This window comes from Carex rostrata, chromosome 30 (assembly GCF_964058835.1).
Source record: "Carex rostrata chromosome 30, lpCarRost1.2, whole genome shotgun sequence".
In the NCBI taxonomy this organism is placed as follows: domain Eukaryota; kingdom Viridiplantae; phylum Streptophyta; class Magnoliopsida; order Poales; family Cyperaceae; genus Carex; species Carex rostrata.
Window position 1 is genome coordinate 3,561,481 of NC_135947.1, and position 19,066 is coordinate 3,580,546.

General features: G+C 33.2%; 2 protein-coding genes across 2 annotated transcripts; both read left to right on the forward strand.

Annotated features, from left to right (window-relative positions):
- The first annotated feature begins 511 nt into the window (after nt 1–511).
- On the forward strand, nt 512–2,856 carry LOC144546583 (MYB-like transcription factor EOBII). The gene is made up of 3 exons (XM_078295115.1): nt 512–1,141; nt 1,743–1,872; nt 2,280–2,856. The coding sequence occupies exons 1-3, from the start codon at nt 931–933 to the stop codon at nt 2,590–2,592; spliced, it is 654 nt and encodes a 217-aa protein (XP_078151241.1). The 5' UTR covers nt 512–930; the 3' UTR covers nt 2,593–2,856.
- A 13,403-nt stretch (nt 2,857–16,259) lies between these two features.
- On the forward strand, nt 16,260–17,967 carry LOC144546720 (scopoletin glucosyltransferase-like). Its single transcript, XM_078295268.1, has one exon. It carries the CDS (start codon nt 16,376–16,378, stop codon nt 17,843–17,845), a length of 1,470 nt encoding a protein of 489 aa, XP_078151394.1. The 5' UTR covers nt 16,260–16,375; the 3' UTR covers nt 17,846–17,967.
- Nucleotides 17,968–19,066: the final 1,099 nt, after the last annotated feature.

Sequence of the window (19,066 nt, forward strand, 5' to 3'; positions counted from 1 at the left end):
ATCTTAGTATAAAAATGTTAAATATGATTTTAGTATAAATGTACTTAGAGACTAAATTTTAGATTTTTTTTTCACTATGTTTAAGATATGTAGAAATAGTAATTTTATATCTTTTCTAGAATTTTTTTTAATACGTTTAAGATATGTAGAAAATCACTTCTTTCTGACGGACCAGAATTTTTAATCTTAGATTAAGTAATTTTTTAGCTATCTAAAAAATAGTAATTTTTTTAAGAAATACAAAATTTAATCTCCAAATAGAAATAGATATTCATATAGAGATCATATTATGGATATCATAGTCTCTGATTTATAAGCTTTGAACTTTCTTCATACGAAGTGTAAATTAAACTGATATATATATAAAAGCTCACAAAAGGCGAAATTACCGGTTGGATTTGTGTACATAGTTTAATTATATTGCGGAAGAGAGAATGAATCAGTTTAATTTCGTGGAGGCCTATTACACTTCGTTTTCAATTTACATGCGATGTGGCTTTTCGCCAAACTGCTTACACACATGCATGTGCTTATTCCCCGTTTAATTGATAAAAGCTAAATCTGCTACTCATTGCTTAGGTGAATAAAGTCACATGCGCTAACATATGTTAGTATAAGCTCACTCTGTAAGTCTAATCACCTTTGAGATACCTTTTATCTATTTTGTGAGTAGCTAATTTTGCATAGGTCATAGGTGTCTTTGTAGGGGACTATTAGCATGATTATTCACTGACGGGGGCCAATATGGGACATCAGATAGCACTATCATGTAATGATATAAGTCTGTATGGGACGTAAAGAAAAGAAATGTGCCAAAACCCTCTTTAATTTTGAATTACACAAACAAATTACATTCTAAATGTAGTTAAAATCTAAACTCAGTTAGTTAGACGTAACTTTTGGCTCTATAAAGACCAAACCGCCTCTTTTATGTCCACCAACATTTTTCTTCTCTCTCTCTTTCTGTCCTTTCCCCATCCCCTCTTTCAAACCACCATGGACAGGGTATTAGATACTAAGATTAACTATCAAGAGACAGAGGTGAGAAAAGGGCCATGGACCATGGAAGAAGACCATATTCTTATAAATTACATTTCAGTTAATGGCGAAGGTGTTTGGAATAATATAGCTCGGGCAGCAGGTACTGTTGCTTATTTAGTTGCATGTTATTTAAATTTTTTTTTTTTTCCTATATTTGCAAAAGAGCAGAGGAAAACAAACAGGGTATATGCTCTGTTTAGCTAAAAGTGCAGGAAACTATATTACTTTGAGGAAAAAATCTATACATTGGCAAGAAGAAATATTAATGTAGAAAATATCAGTCTCATGCATAATGATCAAGAACTAAGATGTAACTCAAATAAGACTTTAGACACTAGACAAGTTACATCTTCACTCTCTGTACTATGACCGTGACATGTAACAGTAAAGATACAAAAATTGGGACCTTAGTGAATTTTCTTGATGCTGCATGTATATAGCAAGTTTTTGGCCAAAGAAACCTTGCAATATTTTCTGAAGTTATTGCTAACAAAAGTGTTTTTTTTTTTTTGTTTTTTTAAAATTAAAAGATACTGGTTCCACTTTTTAACCGTTCTTTAAAATTTCCCATGTCAAACTGAGAGAGAAAGATCAAACTGCAGCACTGCATCATATTTGCTCCACAATTAGCACATGTTCATCTACATGCAAACTTTTACTTCTTCTTATTTGTTAATCCTTTTGCTTTTCCTTTACTTAAGGGTTGAATCGGACGGGAAAGAGTTGCCGGCTGAGGTGGCTAAATTATCTGAAGCCAGATGTCAGACGAGGAAATATAACACCAGAAGAGCAGATGCTGATATTGGAGCTCCATGCTAAATGGGGCAATAGGTGAACCCTCTCAATACAAATATTTAAAAATTGCATTTCCTCTACTCCCTAGAGGCAGTATAGTTGGTTTGGACCTTAATCTGTTCTGGCAATAAACCCCAGATATGTTTTTTTTAATGACCTGTCGAGTGAAAGAATATAAGTCCACATAATTTTTTTTTTTTACTCCAGATGTTTGGTATTGCTAATTATTAGTATACTTCATTCTCCTTTCAGGGTATACTGGTAGATATTTTATAACAAATATAACTCATGTTGTAACAAGAAAACCCTGAAATGGAACTGATAGAACAAGCATTAATTAATTTGGAATGTAATTTGAGAACCTGAGTAAAAGAAATTAAGCACAGAATGTAACTAAATTCTTACTGGTATGAAATCCTCTTTTTCATTTTTGTCTTTGCAAGGTGGTCCAAGATTGCAAAGCAACTGCCAGGTAGGACCGACAATGAGATAAAAAACTACTGGAGGACCAGAATACAAAAGAAGCTGAAACAAGGCGACTTGATCGAGTACAAATCTGAAATGCTACCTGACAATACCAGCATGAGCATTACACAGAGCAGTTACAGCAATTCGACTCAACCAGGTTACACTGAACCCAACCCGATGACTAGCATGGGCTCGTGCGTGACCTTGTTTAACAACGATTCGATCAATAATTTCTGGACCATTGATGAGGATTTCGAGTCAACCATGCAGTCTCTCAATGGTCATTGAATGAATTTCAGATTAGATGGGGCTTTCAAATTTGGAAGTTCTTAACCCAGCACCACAGTAATTTCTACATGCCATATGCATGATAGTAATTTTTCATAGATAAAATGGATTATAAGATTTGTCATGTACTGGTTGTGTAAGATATATTTCTCTTAAAATTTAAGCTTGTCTCAACAGGTTTTATTGAGTTTGCTTCGTGTACATATATCTTAGTCTCCCAATGGAGATTTTTTTATCTATAGAAAATAATGGAAAAGAAGAGAGGGAAACAAAAAGAGTGAATGGGAATTTTCAAGGGTAGTAAAATTGGTGGGCTCCCACAAATCCTAAATAATTTTGGTGCAATTTTTTTTATTATTAGTGAGCTGTGCCGATCCACTAAAAAAAAAAAAAAATTAGGTTCCCACCGATCTTACTACCTATTCTCATGTACTCTTTTTGTTTCTCTCTTCTTTTCTATTATTTTCTATAGATAAAAAATTCTCCTCCCAATGGACCCAAATATATTATTGATATAAAAAAATAAAATAAATAATGGTCATTTTTGGATGTTGTAAACTTGTAACAAGCTTTCAGATGTAGTTGTTGTTTAAGATTTTACTTCAAATAATGTGAGGTCGAGTTCCAATTTCAAGTAATTTTGCCGATTTTTTGTCTTGTCACTTCTTGATCATATCATCTAATACAGGTAAGTTCGATCGTTATTCGAAACCAAAGAATCTTTTTTATCCAAAAATATTTTTGAATTGAAACAGATGTACTCTGTAGGCCTGAATATTACAACACAAGTCCAGGTAAAATTAAGAAGTCTGAATATAATTCGGATTGCTTGTTCTGTCTTCAGAAAGATACTAAAACTGGGAAATTTTCTTGCATAGTATAATCAAAGTTCATTTCAGAACTCAAGATGCTTATTTGCCAGAATAATGTAGCGGAAGTTTAGTCCAGTTAATTATGTTTCTTTGTCTTGTTCAGCTTGCATTAAAATTTGCCAGTATTGAAGGTTACCGGTTCTGTCATGGGTACGTGTCATGTCGCGCGTGTTGATCACGTGACGTGACTTGTGTGACGCCTGACATGTCTCCATTTGATCGAAAATGATATGTCACAGCATGTTACACAAACTGATCCGGTCACGTCACACGACACGTTATGTAACTAATATTTTGAACATTATTTCTTTATTTTAGTTTATTTCACAATTTTTTTTAATCATTATTTTTCTATGAACTAACTTAAAATCTGGAAAAATAAATTAAGCGTCCCCAATTATGTCATGTTTGATCACATTATGTGTGATCAAGGTGTTCCCACATGCATGTAACGTGACTATTGACGTAATGTGAATATTCACTTAATGTGATTATCCTATGTTATTTTAATCATATTATGTAAAGACTATTTTTCATCATGTATCATGACATGATCAAGTCACGACATATTAGTCACGTCACGTTAAAATTATAATGGAGTTTAAATAATTACAAAGAGTAATGTCAACTTGAGCTAGCTAGATAGTCCTTTCAGAACAAACTTTAAATTATTAGCTTTTATTCATGTTCAATCCACGGCATCTGCACGATCTCGTTTCTCATCTCTAGTCCCTAGTACTGTCAGTCATTTTCAATAGTCAATACTTTAGCAGAGTGTCTATTATCGCTCGTCTAACACATCTATTAGGTTAACTTTTTTGCACTTCTCTTTGATTTAATGTGAGGATCATATATACATAAAGAGCTAGGAAAAAGGAAAGATACCAGCTAAATGTAAATTTTAGTGAAAGATAGCATAAAATTGTTCTCTTAGTAATAATTTAGTACATCCATATTATGGACACTACTGGATTTCTTCTATAAAAACAAGATGTGAAAAGACCTAAGAAAGCAAACTTTAAATCTTGATAATTTCATAAACTTTGAAAACGAAAACACCAGTATAATAGTCTTTTCTGGTTTTTAGTTATGACTATGGATCATTGCGTTCAGACTGCAAAATACAATGTAAGATTTTTTTCACATGCTACACAGCCATCATTTGTGAGCCTTTAGAAAATTGCATTGACAAGCACACTAGTCCGCACATGCACACACAAGTATCACAACTGTACTTGAGACTTATGTGCCCCGAAATAGCCATTTAGGGAATACCAGATCTAGTCTTTAAGGATTCAGATCCAGTTATGTTCGAAACCATACACAAATTAGATTTTGAACAGATGCCTAACACTTAGGCAGGAGAAAGTGACTGAGAAAAGAATCCTGATCCTACACGTGTCGCTTGGAAAGCTATTAGTTGCTAGATTAAGTGCATGCAGCATTGTTGCACAAAATCATACCCTGGATATACAGAACGGTTGGGTTGTTTGGAATTTACAGTTTTTTACTTCTTGAAAATTTTGCATTATATACTTCTTGTTTAGTAGTAGTGAAGAAAATTAGTTGTCTTTATTGGTTCTGCGACAAGTCATGGTATGGTATATCACGTGTTAGTCATGTAATGTGACGTAACGTGTCTCTCTTTGATTAAAAAAAAAAAAAGCACATCATGATCCTGCTATTTCACGTCACACATGACTATTTAAAAAAAAAAAATAGACATGAATGCCCTTCCATTATATAAAAGAACCATACAAGAGAGTCAAGTGACAGAAAATACCAAAAAGAAACTACCATAAGTCATCACATTAGCAAATGATGGGAAGAACCCATTTATTACAATTCAAGACATCACAGCAACCACTACTACAGAAATGAAGATTACACACGGACATAAATGGAGGAGCTACACGGATTTCCTGCCGTGTACCCTGTGAAAGTGTAGAAATTCTTAAATAAATATACACGGATATTTACCCGTGTGCGATTATAAGATAGCTACACGGATTATTACATAAACAACCGTGTACGATTAATTGCCAGTGTCGCTCTCCATATAACCGAGCTACACGGATTTTTAGTTAAATATCTGTGTAGCTCTCTTATATTATTATTTTATAACTCTACGTACACGGACTTTAGTTAAATATCTGTATAGAATTATTGTTTTTCCAATTTTTTCTTTTTCTTGTGCTGAAATGAGAATTCGGCACCAAGAAAATCAATTTTTTTTTAATCAATTTTTTTTTTCTTCTCTTGTGCCGAGATGAGAATTGGGCACCAAAGAAAATCAATTTTTTTTTCTTTACTTGTGCCGAGATGAGAATTGGGCACCAAAGAAAATCAATTTTTTTTTTCCTTTTTCTTGTGCCAAGATGAGAATTCGGCACCAATAATCAATTTTTTTTTCTTACACAAAAGAAAATCAATTTTTTTTAATGTTTGGGCCGAGATGAGAATTCGGCACCAAAAGAAAATCATTTTTTTTTTTGCAGATATATTCATTTTTTTTCCACTCCTGCCGCTCTTAGAAGTAAGTTGTTCGCTATTCCTATTCAAAAGTACCACCTATAGGAAGGTATGGACACTCGAAGCCAGCGGGCAAGACCAACTTCGCTATCTCTTTCTCTGAAGCAAGAAAATCCACACCGCAGATGAAAGATGAAGTTGAAGCTACTTTGACTTTGGTTCGGCAATAAGTCAAAAAACCTGAAGAACTATTACAAATTATATATTTATTTTTAACTAAAAAACACTTTGTGCCAATGACTAACCTTACCAAGAAAACCTTAGCAAGATAGAGATGAGAAAACCTTATCAAGATAGAGAGGAGAGATACAAATTAACTTTAAAGATCTCAGATCTGGCCTCTTTGTGTGCAGAAATCAAACCAACAGAGAGAGAGAGTATTAATTGATCAAAACGGCGCTGAAAGGAGAAGGCATTTTATATAACCAAAACCCTAAAATAACTTTTCTATACGGCTCTTTATTAAACGTCCGTGTAGCTCTCTCAAAGCTTTCTACACTGTTATTTAAACCAAATAAAACCGTGTACAATTTCTACCTTTATACACGGCTCTTTATTAAACATCCGTGTAGCTCTTATAAGCTTTTTACACTGTTATTTAAATAATTATCCGTGTACAATTCCTACCTTTCTTCACGGTTCTTTAATTAAATATCCGTGTAGCTCTCTCAAGGCTTTCTACACTGTTATTTAAACAATAAGCCGTGTAAATTTCCTAACAAACGTCCATGTAGCTCTCTCATGGCTTTCTACACTGATTCTTTAATAAATATCCGTGTAGATATCACACAGATATTTTGGGCTTCCAAAAAATTACAATTTCTACACGGTTTTTATATAAAATTGCCAAATCTGTGTACAATGACCATTTTTGTACTAGTGAACAAACAGGAACTTGAGGAAAAAAAAACCAACCATACATGCATTTAGTGAGGCACATATGGCTTAACGTAACATGTGACGTGACTATAATAATAGAGAATTATAACACATAAATAGTCATGTCAAATTAATTACGTCATGTCATTAATGTGATGGATCACGTTTAATTATTTGTTAAGGTTTTATGTTACTCCATAGAGAAAAATAAAAAAATATTGCAAAAATAAATTAAAATAAAGAAGTAATGTTGAAAAAAATAGTTATATAATGTGTCATGTGATGTGAAGTGACCGTTTGTTTGCATGACGTATCATGACGGCGAAAAAAGACACATTTCTTTCGAATCATGCGACACTTATGATGTAACATATTGTGTCAAAACCGATAACGGTGTGATTAATTTCTTTTACTAGTTAATGATATTAATAATTTAGTTTGCTATTTGATTACAGGGAAGTTTTCTTTCTCTTTTCTTGCTCTCAAATATCTTTAATTTATTTAACAATCTCAACATATTTGTCAAATCAATCGATATAATGATTGATGATAAAATAAATAAATTAAAATGTGTTGTTGGACAAATATATATTCTTATAAAATGAAATTTTCAATTTTGATAGATAATAAAGAAAATGTTAATTTAGACCATTTAAAAGCTCAAATAATTCAATAAATGCAAAAAGTGAACCAAAATGTTAAATATTGAAATTTTAATATTTTACAATAATTTTCAAAATTGTCTTATATTTATTGTCAATTGATATCCTCTTAATCATAGTGACAAAATTTGCGTATTATATCCGAATAAATTTTTTTTTTGTGATGCCGAAACGAAAGCCGAATTATTCGGTTGACCGAACTTTGACCGAATTAAAGCAGAATAATTCGTGAATTTTACAAACTTTTCTTGAATTTTATGATTTTTTTCCAATTTTTTTCCAGAATATATATTTTTTTGGTTTTTTTCTTTTCTTTCTTGCAGGACTGAGATCTCTGGTCCGGATAATTCTGAATCATTCCCGAATTATATCCGAATTATTTCCCGAATCACCAACTTTTAACCTCGCCGAACCGAACCCGAATAATTCATTTGTCACTATGCTCTTAATAAATTTGACACGCATGAAAGGTAACATAATTAATTGATACAAGGAATCTAGCATTCTCCTGAGTTGGAATTGATTGAAAGTCATTGAAATGACAAACGGCTATGAGCATTTTAACAAAATGATGAGTTGATGCATGTTGTGTCCGAGATTCTAATCTCATCATTCATTGCTGAAAATTACGTAAATATAGAGTTCTTTACCTCTCCATTTAGAACTTGAACGATGATATGGTACCTCATGTAATTATACTCGATCTAGATTCTCATATAATCATAGGGGTAATGCCACCAGATTTGTAAAGTATTAATTTGTTAGAAATAGCTTTTCAAACTTTTATTCTTCACCAATCATTCTTACTCTCAAACTTTTTTATTCAAAATAATTAATTCCTCAAATGTTAATCTCACTCATAATTATTAAATTTGAATTAAAAATAATTAAACTATCTTTGAATTTCATAGAGTGGTTATTTAAAAATTATTTTTTTATCTAATTTAGAAACAAAATAAACTATTTTTAAGTTATAAAAGATTGAATATTGTATCAAAAAAATATCAAAATGTTTAACTTTGCTTTTAATGTTTTCATATTTCACTTTTATTCTTTTTTTCTAATACCAAATAATAGATTATATTTCATAAACAACCAAAATTTATGTACTTAAATTTTATATAGTAAATAATATTAATAGTAGTTTTTTTTTAATTTTAAATATCTACAAGAGTCGTCAGCTAAATTTTAAACTTGTGATCTTCCTTGCAAAAAAATATCGATCAATAAAGACTAATTCTCAACTTCATTTATTATTTTAAAATTAGAACGGAAGACTCAAGTACTGAACCATTCTTTCACAAACTTGAATCTCATGTTGTGTAAAGTACACGAAAGCTCAATACATACTCCTTATAACGTACGGTACGTAGTAATTAAGCCACGCTCCATGATTAAGTATCATTTATCATCCAAAGAAGACTTCCGTAGTACAGTAGCACTATTGTTTCCTAGTCCTAATAATTTGCTATAGATTCTCATTTTTCAACCTACTTTTAATGCAATAAATTATATCTAAATTCTTCTCACATATCCCAAAATGCTATTAACTTGTCTTATGATCTCTTAATTTTTCATTCTAAATCAAGACAACAGGTTATTTGGAGGAAACTAGTTTGTGCTAGATGTTGACCGCTCAAAAAAGTTTCTTTAATTGTCTACGGCTGAAATTTCTTCAAAGGTATTAAGCTTTAAAGGCTGCATCATTTTATTGTATGGTGAGTGGCATGCACATGGTCTTTTTTTTTTTTTCTAGAAATTAAAAAGTTCGATTTGTCAAGTAACAGATTGATATATAGTCATCATTAATTGTTCATATCTCGACATATATAGCCGATCACATAAATTTTGTCTCCACCCTGGACCGATCAATGGTACGTCGGTTCCCTCCTCAAAAAAAAAAAAAAAAAGGAAAGGGATCGGGAGATTGGATTTTGAAGTTATGAGTGCATCCAAATGATGGTTCAGTTTATTCATTATATAGAGGTAGTGGCAGACTTTCAAGTTATGAAAATTAAGTAATTATTTTAAAATAATATATATAAGGATCAATTTACGGTATCATAGTGTTCTACTTTAAAATATATATCAAAATCATGAAATTTTTAAAAATAAATGGAGTTCTATTCATTATATGTGGCTCCGCCAACTGTCTTCTTATTTTTTGTTTTTTTTGTTTTGCTAGTTGTATAATTTTTTTTGTTTTGTTAGTTGTATAAAGATCTGATAAATAGTAGATTGAACTATTTATTCAAGCCAGATGAAAAGTGATCGAGCCATTGATTCGATGCTACTATTTTGAAGAAAAAACATCATTAATCTGTTTTCCTCACAAATCAATTTTTCTATTTCTAAAAAGAAAGTTGCACATGCTCCATTGAGACACTGAGGAACGGGCATTTGCATTGCTATCTCTTTCTCATTTAGCTGGATTCTCTCCAATCCATTCAAGTATGGGCCCTTTTTCCATTGTGGGTAAGATGTAGTCCCGCTTTCTATTTGTGGCAATCTAGGGGTAGACACCTATTGGGGCACGTTGTTGTGAAGGGGTGATTAATTCCCCCGACACGTGTCAAAGAGCACCTTTGTTTGTAGGATGAAGCAGTTGAACAAAATCTGTTCCTAGATATTTTGGCAATTTTTATTTAGAAAGCATGAATTGATGATAATGGCATAAATAAGAAAGTTATAGCAAAAACTACCAATTTTGGTGAAATGAGGTTTCTTTTGAAGTTGATTTATCTAATGTCACGCTTGAGTTTGGTTTTATGTTGATAAAAAAGAAGACCGAAATAACTATCCAATTTGGTGCATTGCTATTTTTTCAGGAGGCTTAAATTGCATAATTAAGGATTGCAGATCACATAACAATTTCAGTTATCTCTCAAATACTTTTCCACAGTTTTTTTTCTGACTATTTAAAAAATGTATAATAATTTCAGAGACTTGGGAACTTTAATTTTACATATCCCCTCATCTCTCAGATTTTTTTTCATAATATCCCATGTACTGTAAAATATATATATTTAGCTATTTAAAAATGTGTATTTGTGTGAAACAAATTGAATACTTATTTGGTTGAGTTTAATTTTAAAAAAAAGGCGATTGATAATTATCTTGAACTTCACATAATTAAATATATATATATTCACTATCCAAACTTTCAAAATGCTTATTTATTTGAACAAAAATAATATCTTAATCGAAATTAACACTTACTAAACCGAAATTGATTATGATCTTCACTATCAACACTTATTGTTTAAAAATAAAATGAATATTCGTCTGAACAGAAATAAATACTAATTTGAAATAAAATGAACATTCGATTCAAGCAAAATGAAGAATTATATGTTCATTTTTCTAGAAAGCTCTCCAAAGTTAATTAAAAGTTCAAAACTATTGGAATTAAATATGGGCTTTGACCCATATTTTTTCTCAAATTTTTTTTTTTTTTCAAAACTACAATATTCCGGGTGGTAGTCTCGTAGATTGAGTCTGAGTTGGAATGTAAATTTGTGTCGTTTGGTGTCGTGTGTAGTGTCTTCCTGCTAATAAGTTTTAAGTTTTATATATGCTTGAGTCATGTGTAGTGTCTTTCTGTTAACAAGTTTAGTTTTTAAGTATCGTATTTTATTGTGATTAAAATTAAGAAAATAATCATGACACGCAAATCGTCAATCAAACATAACTGATTACGTGTAAATATATTTTGAATTTTAAGTTTGTCCAAAAAAAAAATATATTAATATTAACATGCATGGTCACAGGTCACATAACTATGTATTGTCTCGTGTTATGTTCCATGTTATGTACTGTTATTAGGTTTGTTCATGTATTGTTTCGCCTCATGTTATATTTTTCAAAAAATAATCACAAGACACAAATAAATATGATACATGACACGAGTCACACGACACGATCAACATCCATATTGCATCACGATAAAATCGTGCTGCGTCCCTACCCTGAGTATGAGACCATGGCAGATATTATATACGGCTATATATGGCTATATCCATTAATTCATCGTGATGGAGAAACATAAAGCCCGCAAACTTCGACATAATTCAGCCCGATGACCTATTCTTTAGAATAAAATCCCAGCTGAACCAATTCAGCCTAATTAGGAACAAACTCAATATATATCTGCAGTCCACAGGCTAAGAATTACTAGGCTTCTACGATTACAACATTGTTCATAATTGGTGCAATGTTTTCTCGGCCCAAAATTTGATTAGCCTCATAGTTTCTTTATAGTGCTTTCTCAAGGTTCAGGTCCTATGTTATCCCGATACGCCACTTTAGGCTCCGTATCCGTATCGGGTGCGTATCGGATACGGATACGCACCCGATACGCACTCGATACGGCTCTGATATGCCAACTGGCGTATCAGGTTACGTGGCTTATCCTTACTCAGTCGATACAGTCGCCGATACTCCGTTGACAAGTCTGGATACGACTGGATACATGTGGATACGGCTATCAGCACCCATGAACCGCGCCCGCACCCGTGAGCAGCGACTGCAAACACCAGCGCGCACCAGAGAAAATATGGGTTTTTTTTTGCGGGAAGCGTGATTCGAACCTGAGAAGGCCCAATCCCAGCGCAAAAACCTTAACCACTGTGCCAACTTTTTTTTTGTTATAATCTACCTACTAACATATTCAATGTATACTTGGATTGCCTGCATTTTTATATTTAATTCGTATTAAATTAATAATATTAATTATTATAATAAAAAATAAGAGTGATGCTGTCATGGATCGGAATTTTTTTTCAAATTTTTGTCCGAAGTAATCGCAGCCGTTAATTTCAAAAGGGTAAAATTGGAATAGCTTCATATAATAATTTTTTCCGTTAATCTTTCTGTTAGAGCTCCGTCACATTGCTCCCGTCTCTTCCTCTCGTTAATCACCCCTCCCTTGGCGAATTCACATATCTCTGAGATATCTCTCCCTCTCGTCATCTCTTCCTCTCGTAGATCGCCCCCTCCCTTGGGTGAATTCGCATCCTCTGAGATCCTTCACAGTGCTGGTATCAGTACTACTACCCATTACCAATGCTTAGAATGTATTCCAAATCCTTTACTAGGCCTATTTCCACATCCGAAGCCTCTTTCAAGGTGCAGATCAGGGTCTAACCGGCATCACAGTGATAGTAGTAACTTGTAGTTAGAAAACGAACAGGCTTTTGAATCTGAAAGAGATAAAGATAAGTACCAAGTGGTCTGATCCTTTTCAATAAACAAATAAAGATCTCTAAGTACCACATTATTAAACTATGCTGAGTTAGTAGGGTTAATTTGGGCATAATTTGCATTTTACAATCTACAAAGTAAGCCATTGAGGCACACATTAATTGGTTCATAGTTCTTACTCAAAACATGAAAAAGGGGTGCGTGTGTCACAAAAAAAAAACTTAAAAGACAACCACAATAAATTTTATCATAAAAACAATCTATGTTTGGTCCTAATATATATGCACAATTTTGGGTTCAGAACTTCCACCTACATTTACAAACCAACTAGTTGTCTACAAGCAGCCTACATTTTTCACATTTGATCAAGGATTTAGATTACTGGTACCAAAACAGTGACTTACTGCAACAATGCCAGAATTTAAACTGATGTGGATTTCATCTCAGGGAACAAAGTAAGGGCCCCTAAAGGGAAATCTGAAGTGCCAAAATTACATTGCTTGCCATCAGCTTTAATTCTCAGTTGAGACATAACTTAAATTCAGAATTTAATAAGGAAACTAATTTGTAAAACAAAACTTGACATGGTAATGAAAGGATGTACATTTCTGTTTAGATTTGTCTTTAGAAAGCACTGAAACAATGTTAAATCTTCTCTACATGGTGGTTGTGATAACAAAAGCAATTACTAATGTAACAAAAATGGAAGTAACTACTACTGCCACTTACCAACAAAAGAATCATAGTTAAAATTCTCCTCTAGTGCAATATCAATCAAAAGAGAACGGGTAAATTAAGTGAAGAGAAAAATGAAATTAAAAGTAGCAAAGAAGAATCACAATTCAACATAGAAGAATTTCCCTCACCAGTATACAAGGGCATATCAGTCAATTTTCCTTACCAATAAACATAGCAGAATTTCATAGTAGAATGATAGTTAAGAATTGATCTAGTCATGGTTTAATAAGCTTGACTATGGCTTTTCAGATACCAGATTACATAGGGTCAGTATGGTTGTGTGAAAGTGTGAAAATTAGATGTATGATCATTTGGATGTTTGAAAAAAAAAGACAACGAATGACATCTATTCTTCCTGATACAACCACAAAACAAGTGTCAGAATTACTGAGAAATACCATAAACATTGATTAGACCTGCAAATATGCCTCACAAGGAGGAAAAAAGGATATCCAATAGTATATTCACGAGCCTTGATTCTATAATTACAACTTCAAGTAAAATCTCTATTAGTTACTCATACAATATTATGTTAGACTTTACAAGTTTGTACTTGATAAAACAAAACAAAAAGGGGAGAAACTTGAAAATTTAGATTGATGTAGCATTACACTATCAGAAGGTACCAACAAGGGTTTGCTCTCTGTGTTGGGAGGTTTGCTGGTAGATAAAATAAGAAAAAGGTGTTACTGTTGTTCCATTCAGGCATTGCTGATACAGCATTACATCGTTGAAGGGTGCTAATGAGATTGCAACATTTGTGTTGGGAGGTTTACTGGTTGGCCCAGTCAGAACAAGTGTTGCTGATGTGGCCTCGAAGTATTGATGAACATAAGGGAGGCCAATGGTTTCTTGGTGATTGGATAATAATGGCCTTTTGTCGTTGCTGATCTTCTAATAAACAATATATGCTATTACATTTATTTGAAAAATAATAATAGATGCATCATTGAAATAAGTTGTTAAGAATTAAAAAGTTTTGAATGCAAGGCAATGCAGAGAATTAGGAATTTAATTGAAAATAAATGTTTTTGTAAGTTGTCCTAGACTTATAAATAAGTAATTCTATTACACAAGTGCTTAGCCAGCATAAGACATAGTCTCTGAATTAAGCATTCAAATTTAGCCCAGTAAGTAGTAATTGTAGAAATCTTAAAATCATTTCATATTAAAAAATTGAATGCTAGTGATAAGTAAAAAACTACTTGAGCTGTAACATTGATGACAATGAACCAAGTACAGGGCATATACCATTTTTTTTTTCTTAGATAATTAACATATTGGTCTCAATTTCATCAATTAATTATTGACATACTGTACAAATTTCAAAACCTGACTTCACAATTCATACAGATAACCTCTACGAAATGTTGGTAGCTGTACATAAGGCTAAGAAAAATGCTAACCTCATAAATATGTACCTCATTAGGGAAAACCACCTGCTCTGGTCCATGCACACGAATTCCACTCTTGAATTGGAAGTGGCGAGTCGGAACACAGAAAAGGAGGATGAAGGGTTGTCGCTGGACATAAATTGGCCCCGCCTTTACCAAATAAACTCCTGCTGAATCTCACCAATTTCACGATGCTTCCGGCAACGAGCTATCGCTAGTGTCGCAAGGTGGGGAAGCGAGAGCAACGAGAGGCGGAGTGGTAACGTCACTGATTGGTTGCGTGATGGTTGGAAGAAAGGGTTAATGGAGAACATCTAAATACCTATTTTATCCTTCCGAAAAAAAATTCCGTTAAATTTTAACGAAGAGTTTTGGTCCTTACAAAATATCTGAACCGTTCGATCATGACTAGATGGACGGTCCAAATTTTTTTTTATCCATTCCAGAATTTGCCAAAAAATAATATATATAATAAACGTATCGTATTCTTGATTTTTAAAAATTACTGTATCACCGTATCTGTATCGTATCCGATATGATATCCGTATTCGTATTCATGCAACATAGGTCAGGTCTCTCGGTCTCGGACTACCAACTCTTTTTTTCTTTTTTGTAATTATCGTAATTTAAAAACTCATAATTTCTAAAGGTCTAGTCTCATAATTGTTTTACAGTGCTTTCTCAGGATCAAGCCTCATAATTTCTGATAGTGCTTTCTCAAGGACCACCAACTTTTTTAAATTATCGTATTTATTTACATTTTGATCGCTGTTGACAGCTGTCAATATATATTTTATTTTGATTAACAACTTTCAGTACCAACTTTTATTTCGATTAGGCAAATTTCAACACCTTTATGTAATATAACGTACTGCTTATATAATAGTGAAACTAAATTTTGGTTGATGTACTCTGTTTAATTAAAAAAAACTGGATATTTCGATTTGATTTGATTTAAATTTGTTGGTTATGCAATTACAAAATTGCGAACTTGTAGATCACTAATTAAATTAGGTTTCTTGCTATGTAATTGCTCAACTTGTACTGCTGCAATCCTATTTAAAACTAACGATGCAGTGATGTTTCACTCAGTGTTGTAATAAACAGTTTAATTGACTGATTAGTCGTTGGCGGTGATCAAACCGTTATAAATTTTTTCAACAAATCAACTGATTATTCTCAAATACGACTGATTTTTTTCTGATTATTCTCAATTAATCGCTAGGCGGTACCATATCCGTCCGACAACATATACTGTTATTTACAAAACTGGTCACCTCTCAATTCCTTTTAAATGCATAATAGTGACATGCACAATTATTTATTGTCCTAGAAGCAAGTTGAACTTCATGTGCAGTGGGGACCAAAAATGGTACACACCTAATCTCTGAAATTTCTCTTGTCACTTTATTTAAATTTCCATGTTTCATATTGACCATATATATTATAACCTTTCCTTCTATAATTAGCTGGAAATTATCTAACTAAACCCCTCAATATAGCCATGGCAACTCAATCTTCCCCACTTCACATGCTCTTTTTCCCTTTCCTTGCCCATGGCCACCTCTTACCAATGGTTGATGTGGCGAGATTTTTTGCTTTACGTGGCGTCAAGTGCACCTTCCTTACCACCCCTGCCAATGTCACCTACATCGAGCCGACAATTGACCAGAGTAACAAGATCATCAAAAGCAAAAATGAGCCTCATCTCGTGCCGATCTCCATTTCTTTGATCTCTTTCCCCTCTGCTGAGGTGGGCCTACCGGAAGGGCTAGAAAATGCCTCATTTACCAGCAACCACCAAATGCGTCAGAAGTTTTTTCAAACCTGCTTACTGCTAGAGAAACCATTTGAGCAAGTGCTCATGGAGGTAAATCCTGATGCGTTCGTCTCGGCCACCTTCTTCCCTTGGTCTGCTGATGTGTCGGCAAGAACCGGTATTCCTCGACTGGTTTTCAATGGTACGGGGTTACTGGCACGTTCTGCGCAAAAGAAACTTGAACAAATTATAGAGTCCCTCCCTGTTGACACAGACAAGTTCGTTCTACCAGGCTTGCCGCACCAGTTGGAGATGCACCGAGGTCAGTTTATGTCTCCTACGACGAACAGAGAGATTCTCTCTATGTTCAAGCGCATCAGCGAAATGGATGCCAGAAGCTACGGTGAGATTGTTAACAGCTTTCTAGAACTGGAAGCTGATTACGTGGTCCACTGGCGTGAGGTGGTCGGCCGAAAGGCGTGGCTGATTGGACCGGTTGTGCTGTGCAACGAAGAATATATTGAGAAATCCAGTAGAGGAGGGAACCCATCCATAGGAACCGAGGACCTTTTGCAGTGGCTTGATAGCAAGCATCCTGGTTCCGTGGTGTACATCTGTTTCGGTTCAATAACAAACTTAAATACCTCTCTAGAGCAATTAATGAATATTGCAATTGCACTCGAGGAATCAGATCGGGACTTCATTTGGGTTGTTAACAGTTCAAACCTAGAGGGATACGACGATTGGCTGGAAGGATTCGAGCAAAGAATGCATAAAGAAAAAAGGAGTTTGATTATCAGAGGATGGGCTCCCCAGCTACTTGTACTAAATCATCCCGCCCTTGGGGGTTTTCTGACACACTGTGGATGGAACTCGACAATTGAAGCAATCAGTGCCGGTGTACCGATGATAACCTGGCCAATGAGTGGTGATCAATTCTTCAATGAAAAGCTGATTGTGGAGATGCTGAATATTGGAGCGGCGATTGGGATAAAGGAGGGTCCATTTGTTGAAAACCGGCAATTGATCGAAGCAGAAACGATAAAGTGTGTGATTGAAAGAGTCCTTGGTGAAGGGGCCGAAGGCGAGGCGATGAGGAAACGAGCCAAAGAACTAAAAGAGATAGCAAAAGCAGCACTGCAAGAGGGAGGATCGTCTTATGCTGATCTTGACAATTTGATAGAGGAGTTATTAGCTAGGAGAAATTCAGTGTAGATTTGAGCCTATCTTATATATATATAATATATATAACCAATTATGTATCGATATGCAGCTCCATATATTGATTTCATACTGTGCTGATAAGATATTTTTAATGATTAATTAATTGTTTCTGTTGAAAATACGAGACAGAGATAGGAAAATAATGAACTTAATTTCTTATGCAAGTTCTTAAAGTATAAGTAATATACAAACTCTATTTATACACTAATAACGGTAACTTTCTAAAAAAGAAAAATGTGATTGAGCTTCTTTATATTAAAAAAAGATGACTCATATTTTTTCTTTAATTAGCCGATGATGAAAATAAACCATATATATGGCTCTGAATCTAATCCCAATTCGTAACAGTATGCAAAATACAAATATAAAAATTATAATTAAAAGTAATATACGAAATCAAATGTCTATATGTGTTTTTGAGTAAAAAAGGTAACATTTTAAGGTGATATTTTATTTTAGAGAAATGTTCTGATACCCCGAGCCATCATATCTGAGCGCGTCCCCCAAGTAGTTTAACAAAAAAAACTTTCAATGTTATCTAATTTCCATTTCCAGCGTGAATATCAAAACATTAAAGCTATGTTTATAACATTTTATAATGTTACTCGCAAGCATGTAAATCTCTGACTGAAAGCATTAAAATTCTAAATCTGCATAGTTTTAACTCCTAATTAATTTTTTCTTCAAGCCAAAAACGGAAAGATTACTTTCACCCACCCTTTTTTATTTTCTCTCTGACCATTATAATTCATTTTCCTGATGATCCGTGATGAATTTTACAAATCTAAATATACGAATGTTTTATATTCAATTTTATATTTTAAATAAGATCCATGAAGAAATACTTTTGAGTAATTTTAAAGTCATTTGTTTTTTTTTAAAGTAAAACTCATTAGCATTTTAAATTTTCAAGTTTTTAAATCTCAGTCTACAACCATTAAAATTTTCAAGGCTTTACATGAGGTTTATATGCTTTGTAAATGCAATGTTATTGTTGAAGTTTATATGCTTTTAAATGTTATTGTTGAGATTTTAATTCTTTGTACATGAGCTTTATATGCTTTGTAAATGAGCTTTGTAAATGCAGTGTTATTGTTGAGGTTTATATGCTTTGAAATGTTATTGTTAAGGTTTTAATTCTTTGTACATGAGATTTATATGCTTTGTAAATGCAGTGTTATTGTTGAAGTTTATATGCTTTGAAATGTTATT

Bases quoted from the DNA above. Each gene is read 5' to 3' on its own strand.
- LOC144546583 (XM_078295115.1), top strand. From the start codon at position 931: ATGTCCACCAACATTTTTCTTCTCTCTCTCTTTCTGTCCTTTCCCCAT. The intron at 1,142-1,742 runs GTACTGTTGCTT...CCTTTACTTAAG, and splicing joins TAATATAGCTCGGGCAGCAG to GGTTGAATCGGACGGGAAAG. The intron at 1,873-2,279 runs GTGAACCCTCTC...TGTCTTTGCAAG, and splicing joins CATGCTAAATGGGGCAATAG to GTGGTCCAAGATTGCAAAGC.
- LOC144546720 (XM_078295268.1), top strand. From the start codon at position 16,376: ATGGCAACTCAATCTTCCCCACTTCACATGCTCTTTTTCCCTTTCCTT.